Raw genomic sequence first — 21,022 nt, forward strand, 5'->3', positions numbered from 1 at the left:
TTCATGTCTGAATAGTACAGCATTGGACATGCACATGGCCTCTCCTTATCTGTTCATCAGCTTGTGGGCACTTCTAGGCGGTTTGTATTTTGTGGTTGTCATAAATAATGCTTTAGTAATGCCCCAATAAACGATAGTGCAACCTTGTTCAGAAGAAGGCAAACAATTCTAACCCTTGTCCTCCTTTTTATTTTCTTTTGCCATTTAAAAATCAATCGTGAATAAGATAATAGCAAATCCATCCAGTAGTTTACTTTGGACACGGTGAGAATATAGTTCTCTGCAAATGTATACAGTCACAGACAGCAACTCAGGCCTAAACTGTCAGACTATCTCTGAATGGTCCCAATTAAAATCTTGCTTACATAACTAGGGTTTAATGAGTTGTCACAGTTCCCTGTGTATCCAATTATGTAATGTCACCTGATCCATTAGATTATTCCTCTATGGCCACCGCTCACTTACACCTCCGATGTGTTCTCTAGAGGGTTTTGTTAATCGGCGAGTTGACTGAAAACAGAAAGACTGATTGAATTCCCTGGCAAAGGAAGACACTCTTTAGGAGCGGAGACTATATAGACTCTTTGCGCTCTAAAGTGTCCTCTGTCCCCACATTCTTCGTCCTTTCAGGCCCCAGATCACTTAGTTATACTTCAGTGTATGAATATTTCTTTATGGAGATGTGATCAGTCCCACTATGGACTATAGGATTGCTCAAAGGCCTTAAAATTCTGTGAAGCTGAGATTTATTTGTTAATTCCATTGTTTCTATTATTTTTAGTCAATTAAAGATTGATTTACATTGCATGAGAAATACAGGGAGCCAGGCATGGTAGCTTGCGCCTGTAATTCCGGCACTCGGGAGGCCGAGGCCAGAGGATCATGAGTTTGAGGCAAGACTTGAGTGTATAGTGTGGTCCAGACAGACAACTGGTAAACCTGTTTCTCCCCCTCCCGGTGTTCCCTTTAGGTCTATAGTGGGGCGCAGATTCTTCTTTATCATCGGAACGTTATACCTATATCGCTGCATAACTATGTACGTCACTACGTTACCTGTGCCAGGAATGCACTTCCAGTGTGCTCCAAAGGTAAGTCTCCGGGTCCCACAGAGATGAATCAATAGAGCAATCCCAAAGCCTCACCCCTTCCTTCATACATTCCTCCATACACTTCCATAGGTGTTAGCTGCAATCTAACATAGTCTCTAATTTGCTTTAGATCGGGGGAAATGTGTTCATTAAGAACTTTGCATTTCCACATATAAAGAATTGGTTTTCTGCTGACTAAAAATCCACCAGTGTTGGGCTCTTTGGTTTCTTCACTTTCTTATTCTGTACGGGATGTCACTTATGGTCCCAGGCATTGTAATGGCCAAAGCGCAGGCCCTTCCCTTTAGCGTCTCTCAAGGAACAATAAGTAATCAATAAATTCTTCATGTATCACGTGATGCTAAGTCAGGCGATTGTCACAGGAAAACAGCAGGAACTGTTCTACAGAAAGGTCAAGAAAAGATGTTAGAAAAAAAATTGGCAGGAAGCAAGGGAGAGAGCTAACCACATGGGCTGGTTGAGAGCTACAGGCCGGGAGAACAGTTTATCTGCATTGGGTTCAAGGAACAGCAGGCAGTGTGTGTGTGAAGGGTGTCAGCAGCACTGGCCACAGGCTGCAAAGATTCTCACTGTTCCTGTGAGCCTTGGTGGTCACCATCGCGGAACTGATGTCATTTCATGCAGGACACGTCTTACCAGTAAAACTGACAGAACATACTGGCGTGGATAGGGCTTGAGAGAGAAAAGCCAAGAGCCACTGCAGATGATTAGCCATTGGGAAGACAGAGTAGGCTGTGCTGTTGCTGAAGCCGTCTGAAGGGAAGTTACAGTTTCTTCACAGGGCATCCGGGCTCAGGAGGGACAGTCTTCATCTTAGACCCCTGTGCACTCTGGTTTTATGAAATGGAAACTTACCGATCATGTGTTTTCTGGCCGAGGGAAAGAGGGCTGACATTGGACTTCACTGAACACTAAGCAGATGTCAGGAGGGAAGGAGGGCAGAACAGTTCGGGAGGAGCCGGCCGTCTCCCTTACCAAATATAGGTGTGGTTTGGAAAGGCGGTCATTTCCCAAAGCCATCGAAGCAAAACGTGTCTGTAATTAAAACAGTGTACACACTGAATTTAAACACTGGCTGCCTTTGACTGAAACTAATTTAAGACATGAGAGTTTAGAAACATAATGAGCCTGCCCGAGACTTCACTACTGGACAGTATTACAGTGTGCTCCGTGGTGAGGTGGCCACCGCAGAGGGGCAAACCCTTCCTAGGAATGGATGAGGTTAGCCGGGAAAGGTCACTGATGAGAGAAAGGCAGACCTAAGGTTACCCTTTATGGAAGAACTGCAGTTTTCCAAAGCCACCCCACTAAAGAGCCGTGCAAGAACCAAGCTGCAGCCCCGCCTGTGGGAGGTTCCCCGGCTAATCTCCCACCACATTCAGTGAGCAGGCTCTTCTCCTCAGAAGCAGACTGTAGTTGCCTGCCCCTCGGTTCCGTAAACAGACACATGCTTTTCCCTGTCTGGCTGGAGGAGATGTGGTGACAGAGGGCAGGGATCAAAGTTGCTGTCTAAATTTGGCCCAAGTGCTGCTTCTAAGCTTTCAGTGCTTGTGGCCACAAGGCTCTTAGATACCTACCTGTTTCCTGTGTTGGCAAGGCTAGTGAGTGTCCTTCAGAGGGAGCAATGACAGATGTGCACGCGCCAAAACCTCTCTCTGAGACGGCGGGCGTCCCTGTCTGGAACCAATGGCTCACACAACTCAGAGTTCTCTCAGAGCGGCTTCCCAGGCTCCAGCATCAGCCTCATCTCTCCTACAACACTTCTTTGAGTCCTTACAGCCTTTCTGTCTCCACTTCTGAAAGGTTCCCTGAGCCCTGAGGGAGGGATGTGATGGAGACACCTACTTATGGCTGAGTGCTCTAAGGTCCCTCGCTGTGCACAGTCTCTGGCTGTGGGTCACAGGGCTTTTCTTCCTGGGCGGGACAGTTGTGAAGGTCAGGTTTCTCGTTTGTCAGCCTCTGTGGACTGCTGTGTGCCTCCTTTCTTTCTCAGGGAAGTAGTACACGGGAGTCACAGTTGGGGGGAATCCTTTAGAATGCTGGGGCTCCTATGTGTTTCAGTGCTTTGATTGATGCTTCTTTCTTAGGTTTCTGTGGCTTCGGTTTTCGATCTGGTAGCACACTGCACAGACTGATGTCTGAAAACAAGGAAATGAGTAGAAACGAGTGTTGGTGTGTGGTGGGAGAGCCTTGGGGAACTGAGCTAGGCCTAGAGGAAGCCATCAAGATCGTCCAGTCCTCGGACTTCACGGTCATCCTTCCCTTGCCCGGGCTTGCCCTGCTCGCTTCCCGTCCTTTCTTCTCGTGAAGTTCTGTTGAGCATTTTTTAAACATAATCCTCCATCTCAGGATTACCAGTGATCGGGTTTAAGGGTTAAGAAGTTAACAGAGTGAACCAGTGAGCTGGCTTAGCCGGTAAAGAAAGGCATTTACTGCCAAGCCCAGCGAACTGAATTTGATCCCTAGGGCCCGCATGGTAAAAGGAGAGGACTAACTCCCATGGGTTGTCCTCCAAACTCCACATGCCTGCTGCGGCATGTGCACGGGCACACGTCTCTGCCCCCCCCCCACAGAAATAAATGTACACACACAAATGAATGTACAAGGAAAGCAAGAGAGGCCTTTCCTCTGTACAATAACAGTATCCAACCAATGGCACATCCTAAGATGCCCAGATAGTACCGAACACTCTATATACAGTTCCATATATATATATATATATATATATATATATATATATATACATGTATGTTTAAATTTATTAACTAGGCACAGTAAAATATTTAAAATAAATAATGATAAAATGGGAGAAATGCTAATGCATTGTCAAAAACGTTAGTTAAGACTTGAAAAGCTATTTGGGGGGGGGGAGAGGGGCTTTCCACTTACTATTTCCAGGCTGTGGCTGACTGTGAGATCTTTGAAAGCAAACTGTAGGTGGGTAGGGGCTATCAGATACCGGCACTGCTGGACAGAAGAGGGGGGCAGATGTGCGGTCCAGGAGTTCCTTTGTTTACACCCCAGGGTTTCCGGCCCCAAGTAGAGAGAGACTAATGACTCTTAAATGCTCCTGCCTTCAGAAAATTAGAGTCTCGACAGGTGAGTGGAGGAGAAATGAGGGCAATAGGTTCTTCCGGTCTGGGGATGCAGCGCCTGGGCGTCCGTTCTATTTGATCTCATTGTGGTAGTGTTTTTGTATCTCCTGACGGGAAAGAATGACTACTGACAGCTCCCGTGGCTGTATTGTGGCTTCCATGTCAGGGACGCTGCTTTAGCTGGCATATTTCATTCGCCTCCCTTTGGGGGAGTTCCTGATGTCAGTCATGTGACCTATCAACTGGCTTCATGCCTTCCTCAAGCGCATGCTCTCCTGTCCTTCCCTATGAGTACTGGGATCAGAGGCATGTGCCACCCTGCCTGGCGGGTGATAGCTGGCTCCTGATAGCACCACCCTACTACCCTGGAACCACCCCTTAAACATGGGAGAGGAGACTCTTGGCCAGATCTTAGTAAGGACTGTCCGCTGCTGGGAACTCATTTTAGTTCCGCCATCTGGGCAGGCTTGAAGCAAATTTAAGGCAACATGTCTCCTCAGCACCTCATGACCCTAATTCTGTTCTGAGTCATTTATGTGTAGCGGTTTATTATGGGTTGAGCAACTGTGTTTCCCTCTTTACGGGGGTTTCTTAGTAACCAGGTGGCTCTCTGCAGTAGTACTGTGTTTTAAATCAGGACATTTTCTGGTCCCCTAGAGGGAGATGTCTTAGGCAAAGATTCCGGATTTGGTTCCTTATTGTGCTGGGCGGGGCTGTGTTCTACCTGCTTTGAGGCTCTCCCCATCCACCTGGACACGTCCTCCTTTACAATCATGTGCCCACCTGGGCAAGACCCGACAGCGTTTGCTCCCCTTGCCAGCCTATCTGCTGGTACTGCTGGACTGCCACGCTCTGGGGACCAGCATGCAGAGGCAGAATCTCTGAGTACAAAGAAGGCAGGCATGCCACCAACCTGCCCCCAAGATCCCGAATGGCTCCTCAGCACCAGTCCTGTTTCTCCTTCTTGTAGACTGTCACTCGCTCTCTCCCTAGGTGCCATTCTTGGATACCCAACACTGACTTTCACTGTGTTAGGCTTCCCTGTGATTGCCCTCCCAGGTACCCAGGAAATCTCTTCTAAGTTTCCTGCCTCATATTATGACTTTTTCTTGTATGCTTACATTTTAATAGGATATACATTTTTTAAACTACTGCCAGACATTTCTGCTCTACCTGTCACTATTTTTTATGACATCACTGTGGTTCAGAGAAACTCCTGTACCCTTGACTCCAGTGTAGAACTAGATTCCTTGTGATAGGCTTTCCTGGACAAAGCTTTGAAAGCTTGCTGGTACAGTCCCTAATGTCATTTCCAGACCTTACATAATGGGATGAGTTTCCTGTAACCGAGTTTCTGGCATATACCAATGAGGTTGTACGTACACTTGATGCCACTGACTTAACATGGTACCGACAGATGCGGCGTTTAGCTTAGTCGGATGGTAATGACCCCAAAGCCTCACTTCCTCCTGCCAAAAGGAAACAATGTCACTCCAATCTACTTTTTAGCACATAGTGGTGAACTCATTGGTTATTAATATTTTTAAAAGCTTTGCCCAAGGACACCACCTCACCACTAAAACGTATTATTAGTAACGCACTGAATAATTTAGGACAATTCAATAAGCCCTACCAACATATGAGGAGAACCTAGTGTGAGGTGGTTCCTTTTGGAATATTTTTGACTTCTTATGCTAGAAGGAAAAACTTCGAAAGACGTTAAAAATCACGGCCTGATTACTTTTCTAACAAGCATGATCTCGAGCCTCTTTAAATAAATGTTCCTCTGTGTTTTCTGTCCTTCAGCTCAACGGAGACTCCCAGGCAAAAATACAGCGGATTCTCCGGTTGATTTCTGGCGGTGGGTTGTCCATAACGGGATCGCACATCCTGTGTGGAGACTTCCTCTTCAGCGGTCATACAGTTGTGCTGACACTTACTTACTTGTTCATCAAAGAATGTAAGTCATAGTTCCTCCCTCAATGAACCAACGGATGGTGGTTATATACATTTACATATGGCATGGAAAGAATTATATTTTTCCAACCACTTTCCATACAAAAGATCTGTACTACTTAATATACATTTCGCTGCATCGCTGGCCCTCTGTGGACACAGGACATTCTGTGCTTGCCACTTGGAGTCACCATCTGAGTCCTCCGTGTCTCCTTTCCCTGAGTGAGCAGTGTCATGGTTTGCAAAATCGGCTTCTAAAAGATGTACTGTCTATGTGGGATTACTCTCCTGCCTTTTGAGCATCCTGGGTTCTTTCCTTGCTAGCACTCTTGTTGAGAGTGGATTGAAATTCAGTTGGGAGAGCATACGAGAGCAGGACCATTTTTGTTGGTTAACATGAAAGGGTTTAATTGCACCAATATGCTCGCTGGAGTTTAAAACCCACGCCTGCAGAAGACAGCGAGGCTGTTAATGCTAGATGTTTGGCCTCACCATCAATGGGTTTTCTTAGTGCTTGCTACCTCTGCTGGAGACCCCACGTAGACAGTGAAGTCCATTTGTTGTCAACTCTTCACTAGGTGTCATCCCTGTGGCTAGAAGGAGTGAAAAAACAGGATTCTCAGTTGCCATTTTGATTTCAAAATAGCTTCTGCTAGCTGGGTCCGTGTATGGAATCTTAGCACTACAGAGGCTGAAACAGGAGAGTTGTTGGTTTAAGGCTAGCCTGGGTTACATAGTGAGACACTTTCTCATGGCAATAGATAGCAGCAAAAAAAAAAATCATCATGGTGGGGGAAGAGAAGAGAGTGGGTTGTGATCTCAGTGTGGTAGCATCATAGGAAATGCATTTTCCTAGAACACACGGGATTTCTCAGAATTCCTAAAAAGCCTCTCCATGCCACCGGTTGCGAAACAGTCATTCCAGCTATATCGTTTCTCCTTACCCGGTTCAGCTTCTGGTGGCTAATGATACAGAGTAGTTCTAATGAGCCCAAACATTTTGAGTTGTTATTAAGTCCCCGACAACCTTTGCATAGAAAAATCGGTCAGATATGAAATTTCAGTAGGTCTGGGGAGGGGCAGTAAAACTGGAGAACGCATTGAACGAGATCTTCAGCCTTGTTGGGGTTGCCTCAGTTTTTAGGGTTCTAATGCAATAGTCACGGGACACCCCTGGGCGGGGGGCTCTTCTGGCATTTCAGTTCTAGGATTCTGTGAGCTATCTTGGAGAATGTAGCAGGAGGATGAAGTAATTAAGTCATGAGGAAGACACTGAAATGAAAGAATCAAATATAGGACTGTATTTCCACTTGGGATCCACAGACCAAGAATCACTTTGTGTAGGAACAATAACCGATAACCATTTCAGCCATTGTCTGAAGCTTTGGGGACTGAACTTTCTTTGCTCTTCAACCGTTCTTTTGCAATTGAGCCTGTGTGTTGCTATGAACATAAACAAAGTTTAATATGAAATTGATTTCAGTCTACTAGGTCATTAAACTTTTATTGTGAGCCAGTAAAGCTTTAAATAGACAGAAAAGGAAGGGGACCAGATGGCCAGATAATACAAACAGACGGGCTCAGCCATGTCTCTCAGGAACACTTACGTGAGAAGGACTTGGGGTTGTGACCGTGTTAACCGGATAAGCGCCACGGTTCTCTCCCAGCTGGCCAGTGGCACAAACTTCACAGTAACTTCAGCAGGAGGCTAAATGTCGGTGCATGGAGGGGCAAGAAGCCAGAGCTTTGCCCAAGAGGAGAGCTGCACCATTGCTAGTGGTGCTATAAAATTGCTGAGAATCAAATTTTGCTTGCCACAGTAACATTCCCCACCACAGAGGCACACCTGAAGAAATAAAAGTAAACTTAAGATCTCTCATTTCGCCCTCCTTGTTTTCATAGACCTTTTCTTTAGGCCCTTACTAATTCTCTTGCCAGGACGAGCCAGCTATAGCCAATCTAAGTAACAGTTCTGTTCTCTTCCTTATTTAATAGTTGTGCTGAAGGTAGGCACAACCTGGAATATCTCTTAGGGCCCACCAACCTCCTAAGAATGACTACTGTGTGTGCTAATGTGATTCCCTGTGCCCTCTGGGCAAACTAAAGCCATTCATTGCCATAGCAGTCTTCATGGTTTGCTCAAGGTTATAGGAGCAGTATTAAGATGTAACTTGGTGGGAGGACATTTCCTTGGCTTGCATAAGTCAAGTTCCATTCCCAGCCAGCCAGTCCATGAGTCCATCTCTGTTTCCCTCTGTCCAGATTCTCCTCGGCACTTCTGGTGGTATCATCTGGTCTGCTGGCTGCTGAGCGCTGCCGGCATCATCTGCATCCTCGTGGCGCACGAACACTACACCGTCGACGTGATCATCGCTTACTACATCACGACACGGCTGTTTTGGTGGTACCATTCCATGGCCAACGAAAAGGTGAGAGCCGTGAAGACCCTTGGGTGAGCAATGCCCGTGAAGTGCAGGGGACCCGTTTCCATAGATGGGGGTTTTAGATAGCTTCGTGGAGAAGACAGTTGTTGCTCCCTATCTGTACGGTTTGCTCAGTTCAGCTGAACTTCCTGCCACTGCTGCTTATTTTAAAAAGTGACGGCAAAAAAAAAAATTCACAAATATTACATGCTGTCTGAGGGTTAAGAACACTGTAAAATTATGGACAACTTATTTTACCAACTCAGCTGGTTGATGCTAGAACTGGAGGACTGTATGCTAACTGAAAACCTAGGAACCTTCTCCGTAGAGCTTGTGACACAGCTTGGTGAGAGATTGCACCCTGCCTTGTTGATTATGTTTCGGGATGAGCAGCACCTCTATCTTCCCTTCTTCTTGTTCCAGGATGACCCCCATTCTTCTCCCGTTCATTTTTCTAGTGCTTGCTTAAGTGTCCCCCTCTTGCCTCCATCCTGGGAAGCTTCCTGTTTCTCTTGTTCTCTCCCTGTGGGCCCAAGGTTGCCTCCCCTCTATCACCACCCGCCCAGATCCTGCTAGGCTTTTCTAGCCTTGCCAATGCTCTTGCTGTAATATGACTTATTTATCTTGGAATAGATCACCCCATGGTGGTGGTGGTGGTGGTGATGGTGGTGCTGTGCTGTGTGTGTATAGTGTGCTGTGGAGTACTCTGTGTGTGTATATGTGTGTGTGTAAAACCTACAAGCTTGTCATTACTGAAAGGTCTCCTCAGAGCTCTTGGTGTCCACAAATCATTGCCTTCTTTGGATCCCTTTATCTGGCTTTGCTGCTCAGTCACTCACTCAATAATCCTCTGTTCTGCCTTCTCACGCAGTGATCTAGATGCTTCCAGACACCTAAACCAAACTCTCCATCTTTCTTCATGATGATGTTCTGCCTTCCAAGTTCTCCTTTCACTCCCCCTTAGCCCTTCTATCTGACCACAACCTATCCTGAAAACATTTCTCTCGAATGCCCTTCACATCTATTCCTGAGCCTCCTTCTTAGAGAACTGCAGGCAGAGGTCTCATGACCCACAGAGTGTAGGACAGGATGGGGGGGCACCAAGGTCAAAGGAGAGCTGGGGGAAAGGCAAGACAGCAGGTACTGCCATGGGATGTCACTGCTGTTCCCTTGCTAAGATACAACATAAATAAGTGCCATTTCATTGAAAAGTCTAGACTGCATTCATAGACAATTCCTCATTTTATTTTTCCCACCTTCACAGAACTTGAAGGTCTCTTCCCAGACAAATTTCTTGTCTCGGGCTTGGTGGTTCCCCATCTTCTATTTTTTTGAGAAAAACGTCCAAGGCTCGATTCCTTGCTGCTTCTCCTGGCCACTGTCCTGGCCCCCTGGCTGCTTCAAGTCATCATGCAAAAAGTATTCACGGGTCCAGAAGATCGGGGAGGATAACGAGAAGTCTACGTGAGCCGCCAGCCTGGCAGCAGCTTTTCCACCAAAACAGTCCGTGCTGAAACCAAAGGCGCAGCTTCGTATTTATTTTCAGAGAACTGACTGGTAAATGGAGTGGACCAAATTTTGTGCAAAAGATCGGAGCAACGAATGAAGTATTACCTTTGGCTTTTTTTTTTTTAATTCATCCCAAGAAACATATATTTTCCTGCTGCTCTTCACTCATGGGTGACAAAGCCTCCAAACTGGGATCCTAAAGAGGTGGCATTAACCCGCTGTGCCTCTCGTTCTTTCTCCACTTCCACATTCTTTCCAGATTGTTTTTTCCCTTCAAGGTCAGAAGAGTTTGCTAATATTGTGAAATAAAGGGTCTGGATAAGCACAGCCACTGTGTGAATGCAGGCAGTGAGGGCAGGAGCAGGTTTCCACCAAGCAGCTCACTGAGAGCAAGGCACAGGTGGGTCAAAGTGGGTCAAGGTCAAGTGCACTTGTTTCTATCCAGTCTGGGGGAAGGTTAGGGTGCCATCTGGGGTTCGCTTTGCTGCTACCCGCCCCCCATGTGCTATGAATGACTTTTCATCTTTTTTTTTGTTTTTTAACCTTTAACTGATAATTGTATTTCTAAAGAAGGGGTGTTCCAAGGAAATGAGAGTGACCCACCCATGAACGTTTCCTGTGTGTGGATTTCTGACTTTCAAGTCTCTATGACAGGTCCACAGGAAGCGTGGGGCTTTTCCTGCTACACACATTCAAGGCAGCCTGCCTGGAGCCCAGCACTGTTAACTGCACCAGCAGGGGCTGCAAACGCACATGGGAAGTGATGCTCACACTCACCGGGGAACATGCTTGTGCTCCCCTTCTAGCGTGGACCCTGCTGTGATGTGTTTCTAATCAGAACCTAGAGAAATGTTCGCGCACATCCCACTAAAACAGTCGCCTCTCAGTTAGCATTGCGCTTTCCAGGAAATGCAAGATGGATTCCAAAGGTTTACTGGTTCCTTGTCTTTTAGCAAGGAACTCTACTCCCTAAGTGCTCCTATGGCCATACACCACTACCGAGCCAGTTGGCTTTTACCCTGCGAGCGTGCCACATGGGGCTGCACTTAAACATGCCCTTGGCAACCACACTTGAGATTACTACATCTGCATAGGAGCAGAGAGCCAAGCATGGGGCGCACGCCTTTGAGCACTCGGAAAGCAGGGGCAGGCAGATCTCTGTGAGTTCAAGTCCAGCTTGGTCTAAAAAGCAAGTTCCAGGACATCCAGGGAGACCCATAGAAACCCTGTCTCACAAAAGCCCCACCACCACCACCATAAAAAAAAAAGAGAGAGAGAGAGAGAAAACAGGGGGGAAAAAGGAGCAGGGACAACTGTGTCAGATATGAACTGTTTTTTCAAAATCTGGTTGATTTAAGAATATCTGATTTAATGTGTTACTCAGTGCTAGTATGCATGATCCTTGCCTTGATTTCTTAACTAAGATTAGTTTGTGAACCTTCTCGTTAAGGTTAGAAACATTCTCTGGTTACATGGTTGTCAGGATGGGAGCAGAAGGGGGCAAGCCGAACAGGGTGGAAGGAGGGTTGCATTGGCTGTGATGAAATGGAATACCCTCAGGTCAATCCTTGGAAGCCGGTCGGCCTTGATTATTCAAAGTTAAACTTTAAATTGCTTGGCACAAAAGCACAATACAGATCTGTTCAGAAGGGCCATTGTCCTCTGGTGCTAAAATTCTGTGTGTGTCCAGAGTGTCTCTTTTTTCTGTGATAGGGTAGGTAAAAGGAAGGGCGCTGGATTCAAAGGCGAGAGAGTAAGATTCTCAATCTGGCTGTCTTCACCAGAGTGCGAACTCTAAACACCTTCGGCAGAGTTGGGAGTGCAAAGGTTTTGTATTTTTATGGAATAAGCCAATAGTAAATACATACCTAGTTTACCTTGTGTTAGAGACAATTCTATACAGTTCTCATATGTTCATTTCCTCAACTCTGATCTTGGGTTAGAACAAAGTGTTCTGCTTGGAAACATGCATTTAACTTTTGTGTCTTATTACAAGAGAAGTACTCAGCGCTGCAGCCCCGGTTTTGGTCTGTGAGGCTTTCATTGAAACCAAACACCTGAGAGCCTTATCCAGCTGTGGCTAGGATTCCCCGGGATTCTTCAGTTAAAGGAAATGCTTAAGCATTATTACAATGCATGTTGATTGTTGGGAACAGAAAACCTTGCATTCCAGTCACGTCATCCAGGCCATGAAAAAACAATACTATCACTTTCCAAAACACCTGTGAGTCTCGCGTGGAAACTGCTGTTCTCAAGTTCTCTGTGTGTTTGCCGTGGCTCTCTAGTCGATGCTGATGCAGAAGCATGTGTCTTGAAAATAAGAGAGGGAGATGTCCACGTTTCAAGATGCAAAAGATAACCAAACTCATTTCAGTGTAGGAAAGCAAATTGGAGACTTGGCTCCACATGCCATTGGGGATATAAAATATAGACAATTGTGACGTTGCCTTTGAAACAATAATTTTATTTTTGAGATGGTCTCATCTCACCGTGTAGCCCAGATTGACTTACAATTTTCAATCCTCCTGCCTCCGCCTCCAGAGTGCTGGGATTGCAACCCACCACTCCCAACCCAACCAAAGCAGTAAATGATTGCAACACCTTTTCTTTGCCAGTAAAGATGCAGGTCTTACCCATTACCTGTGCTTTCGTGAGCCCGTGCTTCTGGCTTTCCTGTAACGCAGCACTTCTGGAAAATGCCTGTGATATAGAACAGATGCTACATGTTTTCTTCTGAAGCATCCCAGTGGAAATGGAGTTCTTTCAAATTTGGGTTGTTGATCTAGATCCACTAGATCCAAAACAAGGAAGCCTCCTTCCCCATTCCTCCTAAGCTAATTGTGTCTGTCCTTTGAGTTGCCCGCGTCTCAGGAAGCAGGTTTTACTGAGGGCAGAAGGCTGGCTGAGGGTCAACTCTTGACATCTCTGGGCAGGTTTGTAGCGTAGATTCTTGGCTGTGCTAGCAGCGCCTCCTTGTGGCGATGTGTCCCGTCTGGAATGCAAACGCTGCTTTAAAAATAGATTTTCAAGGTTTCCCCAAAGTCTGTCTTTTGGCTTTTTGTTGTTGATGTGGTTGCTCAATTTTTTTTTTCCAAAACAATCTGAAATTCTCATGGGGAAGAAGGTATCTTAAAAACATTCTAAATCCTTCCCAAAGGGAAAGTGCTCAGAATCTCATCAAAGAAAATTTGTGGGTCTTTTTTTACCTCTTCTATCGCAATCATTATTAACATCTAGTCCATAAGTACCAGAATTTGTTTACTTCCGAACCCAGAGTCAACTGTCTTTTTCCTTCTGTGCTACGACTCATTTCATTTTTAATTTAAAGTTCATATCTTGCTCCATAAATATTTTAAACTTTTTGTTATTGTTTTGGTTTTGTACTATAGAACTGATTGAAAATTTAAGCTGGTCTTAACACACTCACCCCTTTAGCATAAGGAAGCGTGAGATGGAATCGTCTAGTAAATGAGTTTACATGTGTTAATCAAGTGTAAGTTATATGCATTGCGTTGGAACCTTTTCTATGTGTATATGTAAAGATTTCTGGTGGTATTGTTTTTAACGCCATTGTGTTGCAATAATTTAGCCCCTTTGACTGATTTGACAAAATGCATTTTAGGAAGAGAAGTGCTCTTGACTTGGCTATCCCTATCCTGAAAATCATGTCAGAGGTACCCAAAGATAAGTTTTTATACAGACAGACGCCTCATAAGCTCTGGTTTCTTACTTGTTAATATCACTGTACTGTGTTCCTAGTGAATCATGAACGACAGGGCGGGTCACTGTAGAATTACTTTAAACTATCCTTTAAAAGAAAGAGGAGAAGCTATAAGCTAATCTAGCTGCCAAGTTGGAATTCGTTGTTTAATTTACCTCCTATGCAATGATTAATGCTGCGAAGTGTGTGGTTAATAAGTTACAGTATATTCAGACGGGAAATCCCTTTACAAGGTCTGAGCGGCAGCTGGTTGCGTTCCTTTGGAAACCTACTATACTGTTTCGATGCGTTAAGTGCCTTGTTGTAAAGTGAAATTTTAAGTCTAGAATTCATTATTTTCCTGACCTATATTTTTCATTATAATTATCTACTGTGTGCTGTTGTAATCATTTTATTAAATGCTTACATTTTAATCAAATGTGAACTTCAGTCTCTTCTATCCATTACTGTCTTCTACATTTTAAAATATTACTGTTGTGTGAGCATGTGTGTGTGTGTGTGTGTGTTTTTTTAAGTGTGGGAGTGTGTGGAGGTCAGAGGACAACTCTGGGGAGTCAGTTCTGTCCTTCTGTCTGGGATTAGACCCAAGTCAGCAGGCTTGCACAACAAGCACCTCTACGCACTAAGCTCTCTCACACTATTGGAATCAGTGATTTATCACATTGGGTTGCAGTTCAAGTTTTGTTTTCCTTGTCAGTTTATTTTAAAAGAAATCTTTCAGTTTGAAAATATACTTTCTATGCCTGTGAAAACATTCTGGGAGAGATGTAGGAATATGACTTCAGTTTATATTTCTGTTTTAAGTACCCGTGGGCCGTGAAAACTAATGTTTGTTTGTGCTCAGAAGAGAGGATGTGTGGACTTGGTTTCTGACTTACAGATGCCTGAAAACTGTATTTGCCTCTCGGAATGCATAACAGCATTCCTTTCCATTCAGAAGATTCCTTCTTCAATGTTTAGAGTATGTATTAAAAGTACAAAAGGCTATTTTCTTCAAACACTATTTTTGAAATGAGGAATTACTTAAAGAACTGCTACAAACTAAATATTATTTTTCCTACCCATAGATTTAAAAAAATTAAAACTTTCTTTGTAGATGGTCCTGCCCAGTCCTGCAACTATTCAGTCCCAAAGAAACACACAGAGGCTTATAGTATAAACTTGTTTGGCCAGTTAGCTCAAACTTATTACTAACTAGCTCTTACACTTTAAATTAACCCATACTTCTTGTCTATGTTTAGCCATATGGCTTGCTACCTTTTCTCAGCGAGGCATTCTCATCTTTCTCCTTCTACTTCTGACTGGTGACTGTGTCTCTGTCTTGCCCTTTCCGAGAATTCCTGCACTAAGATTGCCCTGCCTATACTTCCTATCTGGCTACTGGCCAGTCAGCATTGTATTAAACCAATATGAGTGACAGATCTTTACAGTGTGCAAAAGCATTATCCCACAGGAAGTTCATTGTAAGGGTTTGGGATAAGCATAATAGCAAACTCTTTTGCAAAGTCCATGGATGATTTGGGTGAGGCCTGGCACTACAGATAATAAAAGGTCATCAGGCTATTTAAACAACCATCCACTCCCACCGTCTGCATGGAAAACCTGTGTAAATCCCTTCCTTTGGACAGTATGTGAGTTTAATGTTCCTGGTTTCTCTGGTACTATCTCTGAGCAGGTGGACCTCATGCCCTATGCAACTGTTTCATTCACATATCAACAAATATACCAATGTTGCAAATAGAAATGTTTCTAATGACAATAAACACATGGTGTAATGAAAACCACCTCCGAGGAGTGAGAATTAAAAGATGAGAAGTATTTCCCACTTTACAGTGTCCTGTATTTTCAATAAAAAACTGTTTTTTAAACCCTTTAAAAGCCCTTTCGATATCTTTAATCCTGACTGACAGTGAGATTCGTTTTTGGGCTAAGGCAAAGTACAGTCACTTGAACCAAGGAAGTAACATGTTTTATTGGAGCAAACACTTCCGCTTTACCTTGTAAACATACATCATTCCTTGGGGTTTATTGATTAAGTGTATTGCTCTGATAGGTTAGGTTCAGCACTCAAAGTCCACTTGGGAACGGGCACGTCGAGCTGGAGGAATCCTGGAGTGTCTGAGTTCAACTTGCTCATGTTATCCAGTGAACAGCACTCAGTCAGGTTTGGGCTGAGGGTTTGTATTTTCCGTGTAATAGGAAGGAAGAAGGGTGTGAAGAGACAACAGGGATTTCAACAATAAAAACCAAATGCCATGAATCAGTCACAAGAAAAGGGAATTTTACCTTCTAATCACCTTGTTTTCTACCTTCTTTACTCACATACTAAGCCACTGATCAGTGTTGTTTCTATAATAATGCATCATGTACCACACTCTGGGCACTCCTTTCTCAGTGAGTACATCTTAGACATTAAGGCCTCTGCATCTTCTAATTCCCTCGCCATGCCTTTGTTCCAGACACTGGTTTCTATTTATTTATTTTACTTACATTATGGAGATACAATTTTCCTCTAGTGAAATGTTTCTGTTCACATTTAGTAAAATACATATGCGAAGTAACCAACCTACCTGTCAAACATCCCTAATGGCTCCAGAATGGAGTTCTTCCTTTCCTGCCCTTCTATTGTTCATCTTGTTCCTGTTAACCTGGGTTAGTTCTACCAGTCCTGGAAGGTCACAGACATGAAAGTATAAGTATACAATATACCTTTATTTTTCCTGATTTTTCGAGACAGGGTTTCTCTGTGTTATGTAGCCCTGGCTGTCCTGGATCTCACTCTGTAGACCAGGCTTGCTCTGAACTCACAGAGATCCGCTTGCCATTGCCTTCCCATCGATGGGGTTAAAGGAGTGGACCACCACCGACTGGCACAATATACCATTTTTGATTGGGTTTCTTCACTCAGAATGGCACTTTTGTTGAAATTTACCCATGGTGTGGGGCACACCATGATTTCCTTCTTTTTACTGCATAGTGGGAACATGGTCTCTCCTGTCCCTGCTACCCTGATTGTAAGACACCTGACCTGTTTTGGTTTTGGAATCAAACAAGATGTTTGTCCCAATCCTGGCACGACTGTGTCCAAGTCGTAGTAAATAGGAGCGGCGGGGCTGCATCCCCAGCACCCCGGCCGCCTGCTAGCTTATGCCTCGAAATAATTACACGGACACTGTATTCTTTTAAACACTGCTTGGCCCATTAACTCTAGCCCTTACAGGCTAATTCTCATATCCCCATCAACCCATCTCTAATAATCTGTGTAGCATCAGTCTTACCGGGAAAAATTCTAGCCTATGTCCATCCTGGGTCTGAGCTTCATGCGTCTGCCTCAGAGAGCAGAGCTATCACGTCTGTCCGGGAGAGGGGAGCATGGCGTCTCTCTGAGCTCACTTCCTCTTCCTCCCAGCATTCTGTTCTGTTTACTCCTCCCACCTATGTTTTAGCCTATTAGGGCCAAGCAGTTTCTTTATTGCTTAACCAATGAAATCAACAGATTGATATATGACACTCCCACATCACCAAGTAAAACTGGACTCTGTAGCATTTGAAATTCTACTTTTGTTCTGAGATTTAGGTCTTTCAAGGGGGTGCCTCTATCATGTCAAGATCCATTATAGTACATACTTGCAACCAAGGGGTGTGGGATGGATAAAGGTGGTACCCAGTTGAGATGGGCAGGTCTACTTAGCCACCATACAAAGCAGTCAAGGATACATGCAGCAAACAGTACCTTGGCTAGGTTTAGCATCCAGCCTTGGGAAGTGTTGGCAGAGTTGCCAATGTCAATAACAGGGAGCACATTGAGCTCAAGGTATTACAAGGACATCAACAATTTAATGAGCAGCCACAAAGCAGCAGAGATCTTGTTGATTGTTTTATGTAATCCTTATATCTGATGTAGGTACATTATAATCCCATCTTCAGAGTTCAGCCTATGGTGGCATGGGATGTTTGGCATCTAAAGAAGTATGCAGCTGGTCATGGTGGGGCACACCTTTAGTTCCCAACTCTTGGGAAACAGAGGCAGGTGGATCTCTCTGAGTACAAGGCCAGTCTGATTTGCACACCTCTTTCCAGGCCAGCCAGAGCTACACAGGAAGACCCTGACTCTAAAGAAGTATGTAATTCACACAGCCAGTATTCTAAGGAGTTCAGTCAGAGCAAACAGTAAGAATGAGTAGAGCAGGTGTTGAGTTAAGTCCAGGGGCATTGTACAACTCAATAGTATTAATAGTGTTGCTACTTTCTCTTTCCATTGGTATTTTTTAAAGCCTTCTTAATCCCTGAATCTTCTCTGTTTGTGCTCACTGACACAGAAAGAATGTGATGTGTGGTGCATACCTCTCTGAGGCCTTACAAACCAGCCGCACAACTGTGGGTTTACAAGTTGAGTAATTTAACACTGCTCTCGATAACAAGCTTACTTCGATATTTTGTATATACAGTTACCAACAGCTTCCGCTGAAACTCATGTAAAACCAGAAGGATTTCAGGAGGTAAGGGACTGCTTTAAAATTCTATTCGGCGCCCCAATAAAAACAATAATTTTCCTGAATGTTGTCATTATCTTTCTTACTTTCCTACCCAAAATTCTGTGTTCTCTTCCTATGCTGCCCCTGGTTGGGTTGTAACTTTATTGATTTGTTTAGAGCGGAAGATGTAGCAATGTTATGTAACAGTTTCCTCTGAGACTGAAACATCCTATCCTGTAGGAAGCTCCTTATGCAGGAAGGTAAACAAGTCAAAAACAAACAAACAAACAAAAAACTCCAGGAAGTCCCTGAAACTGACCAAATTCACTAGACCCCTCCCTGCCAGAGTGAGCAATAAAAGCTCAGAGTCCCCCTAAAGGCTGGCAGAGTCAAGCTGCAAAGAAGACTCCTAGAGCAGACCAGGTGCCTGGAAGAAGTAGAAACCAGAGGCGCTGCCTGAAAGTGATTTACACCAACTGAGAGACCTGCAAGGGGCACTCTTCAGCCAGTTGAGCTGTCTCCAAGCTGTGCAGCGTGCTCCAGGTTCCCAGCTTTTGTGAGCTGTCACCCATGCGGAGGCGGGCTTGGTGAAGCAGTGAACTTTCAGTCATTTCTGCTCCTGTAAGTATTCCCTCACCCATATTGCTCAGTAACCCCCAATAAAACTTATTCATTGATCAACTTGGACTTTGGTGTTATCTGTACTTTGGTCTGTGGTGGGTTTCTTATCTGGAATGAGAAGATACATGTGTTTCATTTTCCCCCAGGGAAAATTTTGTCACACAACAAGCAGAAAGTGTCTCTTTACCTGGCAAGAATGCCCTGCATTTAACTGGGAAAGAAATCCATTCGTATGAAGCTGGATGCTTTATACTTGAGGTTTTAAATGGTACCCAGCATTAGGAAAAACAATATGGCTTTTTATGTGAGTTTATAAGATTGCCACCCAAGGACTATAGATAGGGCAGCTTGACAGCATGAATTTACTTCCCATGGTTCTAGAAGTCAGAAGTCAAGGTCAAAGTATTTCCAGGGCCGGCTTATGTAGTAATATTTTGTGTTTTAACAAATAAAGCTTGTTTGAAGATCAGAGTGCAGAGCTAAGCCACTAGAGGCCAGGCAGTGGTGTCACACACCTTTAGTTCCAGGATTCAGGGGACAGATAGAACCCTGTTAGTTCAAGGCCACCCCAGGCTACACAAAATTCATCCAGTCTATAAGAAAAACAGAACTCACACAAAGGTGATCCCAACACTTGGGATCCCATGCCTTTAATCCCAGCACTAGGAAGGTGGAGACAGGAGGGATATGGTTGGGAAGACGGGAGGAGACAGGAACTTGAGCAGTGCAGTCTGAGGACAGGATGGCCCCTTTGGTCTGAGCATTAGTAGAGGTAAGAACTCTAATGGCTGGCCACTCTGCATCGAGCCTTCAGCTTTCACCCCCTGATTAGCTGACTCTTGAGTTTTTATTATGAAGACCAATTAGAATTTGCGCTACAGGTTTCCGAGGCTGATGCTGCCTTCTGGCTGGGTCCTCACATGGCCTTCCTTCTGTACCCTGCTCCCTTCATGGTCTCCAGTCGTGCTGGGTTAGGGCCCATTCACTTGACTTTAGGTCCATTCACAGAGCCTCGTTTTAACTTAATTCCTTCTGATACAACCCCTCCTAGACATGAGGGTCACATTCTGAGGAATCGGGGACTGGTTCTTTAACATATGAATTGGGGCACACATTTATAGCTTGGCACATAACGCTTTCTCTCTGTCATACACAACTATTATTGGAAATAGATTATTCAAGAAATGCCACAAGTGGAGTTAAATCTTACACAAGAGGGAGGCTGTTGGTTGTTCAGTTGGGTCAAGTTTCAATCCCCTTCCAGAATTAGGTGCCTGTATGCACTGTGATGGTTCTAGGGGTAAGGAAGGGAGGAACCCTCTTGAAAAACTTAGCTCTCTATGGAAGGCAGAATTTCTACAGCAACAGAGTCCACTTTTATTTGTACAAAGTTGTGCTAGGATTGGAACGAGTATCTTCATTCTAAAATCGAAGCAGTCCAGTAGATTCCTCTGCAGAAGAAGAAGGAGGAGGAGGAGGGGGGGAGGGGGAGGAGGAGGAGGAGGAGAAAGAGGAGGAGGAAGAAGAAGAAAAGAAGAGGAAGAAGAAGAAGAAGAAGAAGAAGAAGAAGAAGAAGAAGAAGAAGATAGTAGTGGGGTGTGTTTAGAGAGAAAGGCATCAAGAGAAGGAAATGACATATTGAAGACAAAATCCTCCAACAAGCAGTTGAAAAGTTAAACTGCCCTCTGGGTATAGTGCTGCCCTCCTGTAATTCCAGTGTTTGTGAGGACAAAATATAGACTGCCAAATCTGAGGCTAGATTGATTGTGAGTGACAAGCCCGTCGCATAGTGAGACCCAGTCACAAGAAAAGAAAATAATTATTAAGATTTTAGTGTCTCTAACTTAAGTAAGAAATCCTTTTTTTTTTAAGTCACAAAAAAAGGAATCTGATAACGATTAAATACAGGGAATGTGAGGTGGACTTTTTTCGTTTGGGGAGGGGAGAAGGAAGAAAGTATTTGTATACTTTACAAATTGTATCAAAAATAGTGAGAGAACAGTAAGCTTGAACTTTTGAACTTTAGCTTACCCCACTTGTTGATAGAAAAAAAGAAAAAAAACATGAAAAGAAGTCACCATGCTTTGGTCATTTTATAAAGCACTGTAGTGTT

The 21,022-nt window shown here is 44.3% G+C and overlaps 1 protein-coding gene across 4 annotated transcripts in view; it reads left to right on the top strand.

Annotated features, from left to right (window-relative positions):
- Positions 1–14,237, top strand: part of Sgms2 (sphingomyelin synthase 2) — a 71,787-nt gene extending 57,550 nt beyond the window's left edge. For all 4 annotated transcript variants that reach the window (XM_041652576.1, XM_041652593.1, XM_041652584.1 and 1 more), the window contains 4 exons: positions 971–1,088; positions 6,011–6,164; positions 8,423–8,589; positions 9,848–14,237. In XM_041652576.1, coding sequence (XP_041508510.1) covers positions 971–1,088; positions 6,011–6,164; positions 8,423–8,589; positions 9,848–10,051 — 643 coding nt within the window. In that variant the 3' untranslated portion in view covers positions 10,052–14,237. The remainder of the gene's footprint in view (positions 1–970; positions 1,089–6,010; positions 6,165–8,422; positions 8,590–9,847) is intronic.
- The last annotated feature ends 6,785 nt before the right edge of the window (positions 14,238–21,022 follow it).

This window comes from Microtus oregoni, unplaced genomic scaffold (assembly GCF_018167655.1).
Source record: "Microtus oregoni isolate MIOR12 unplaced genomic scaffold, Mior012 000000F_ref0000247, whole genome shotgun sequence".
In the NCBI taxonomy this organism is placed as follows: domain Eukaryota; kingdom Metazoa; phylum Chordata; class Mammalia; order Rodentia; family Cricetidae; genus Microtus; species Microtus oregoni.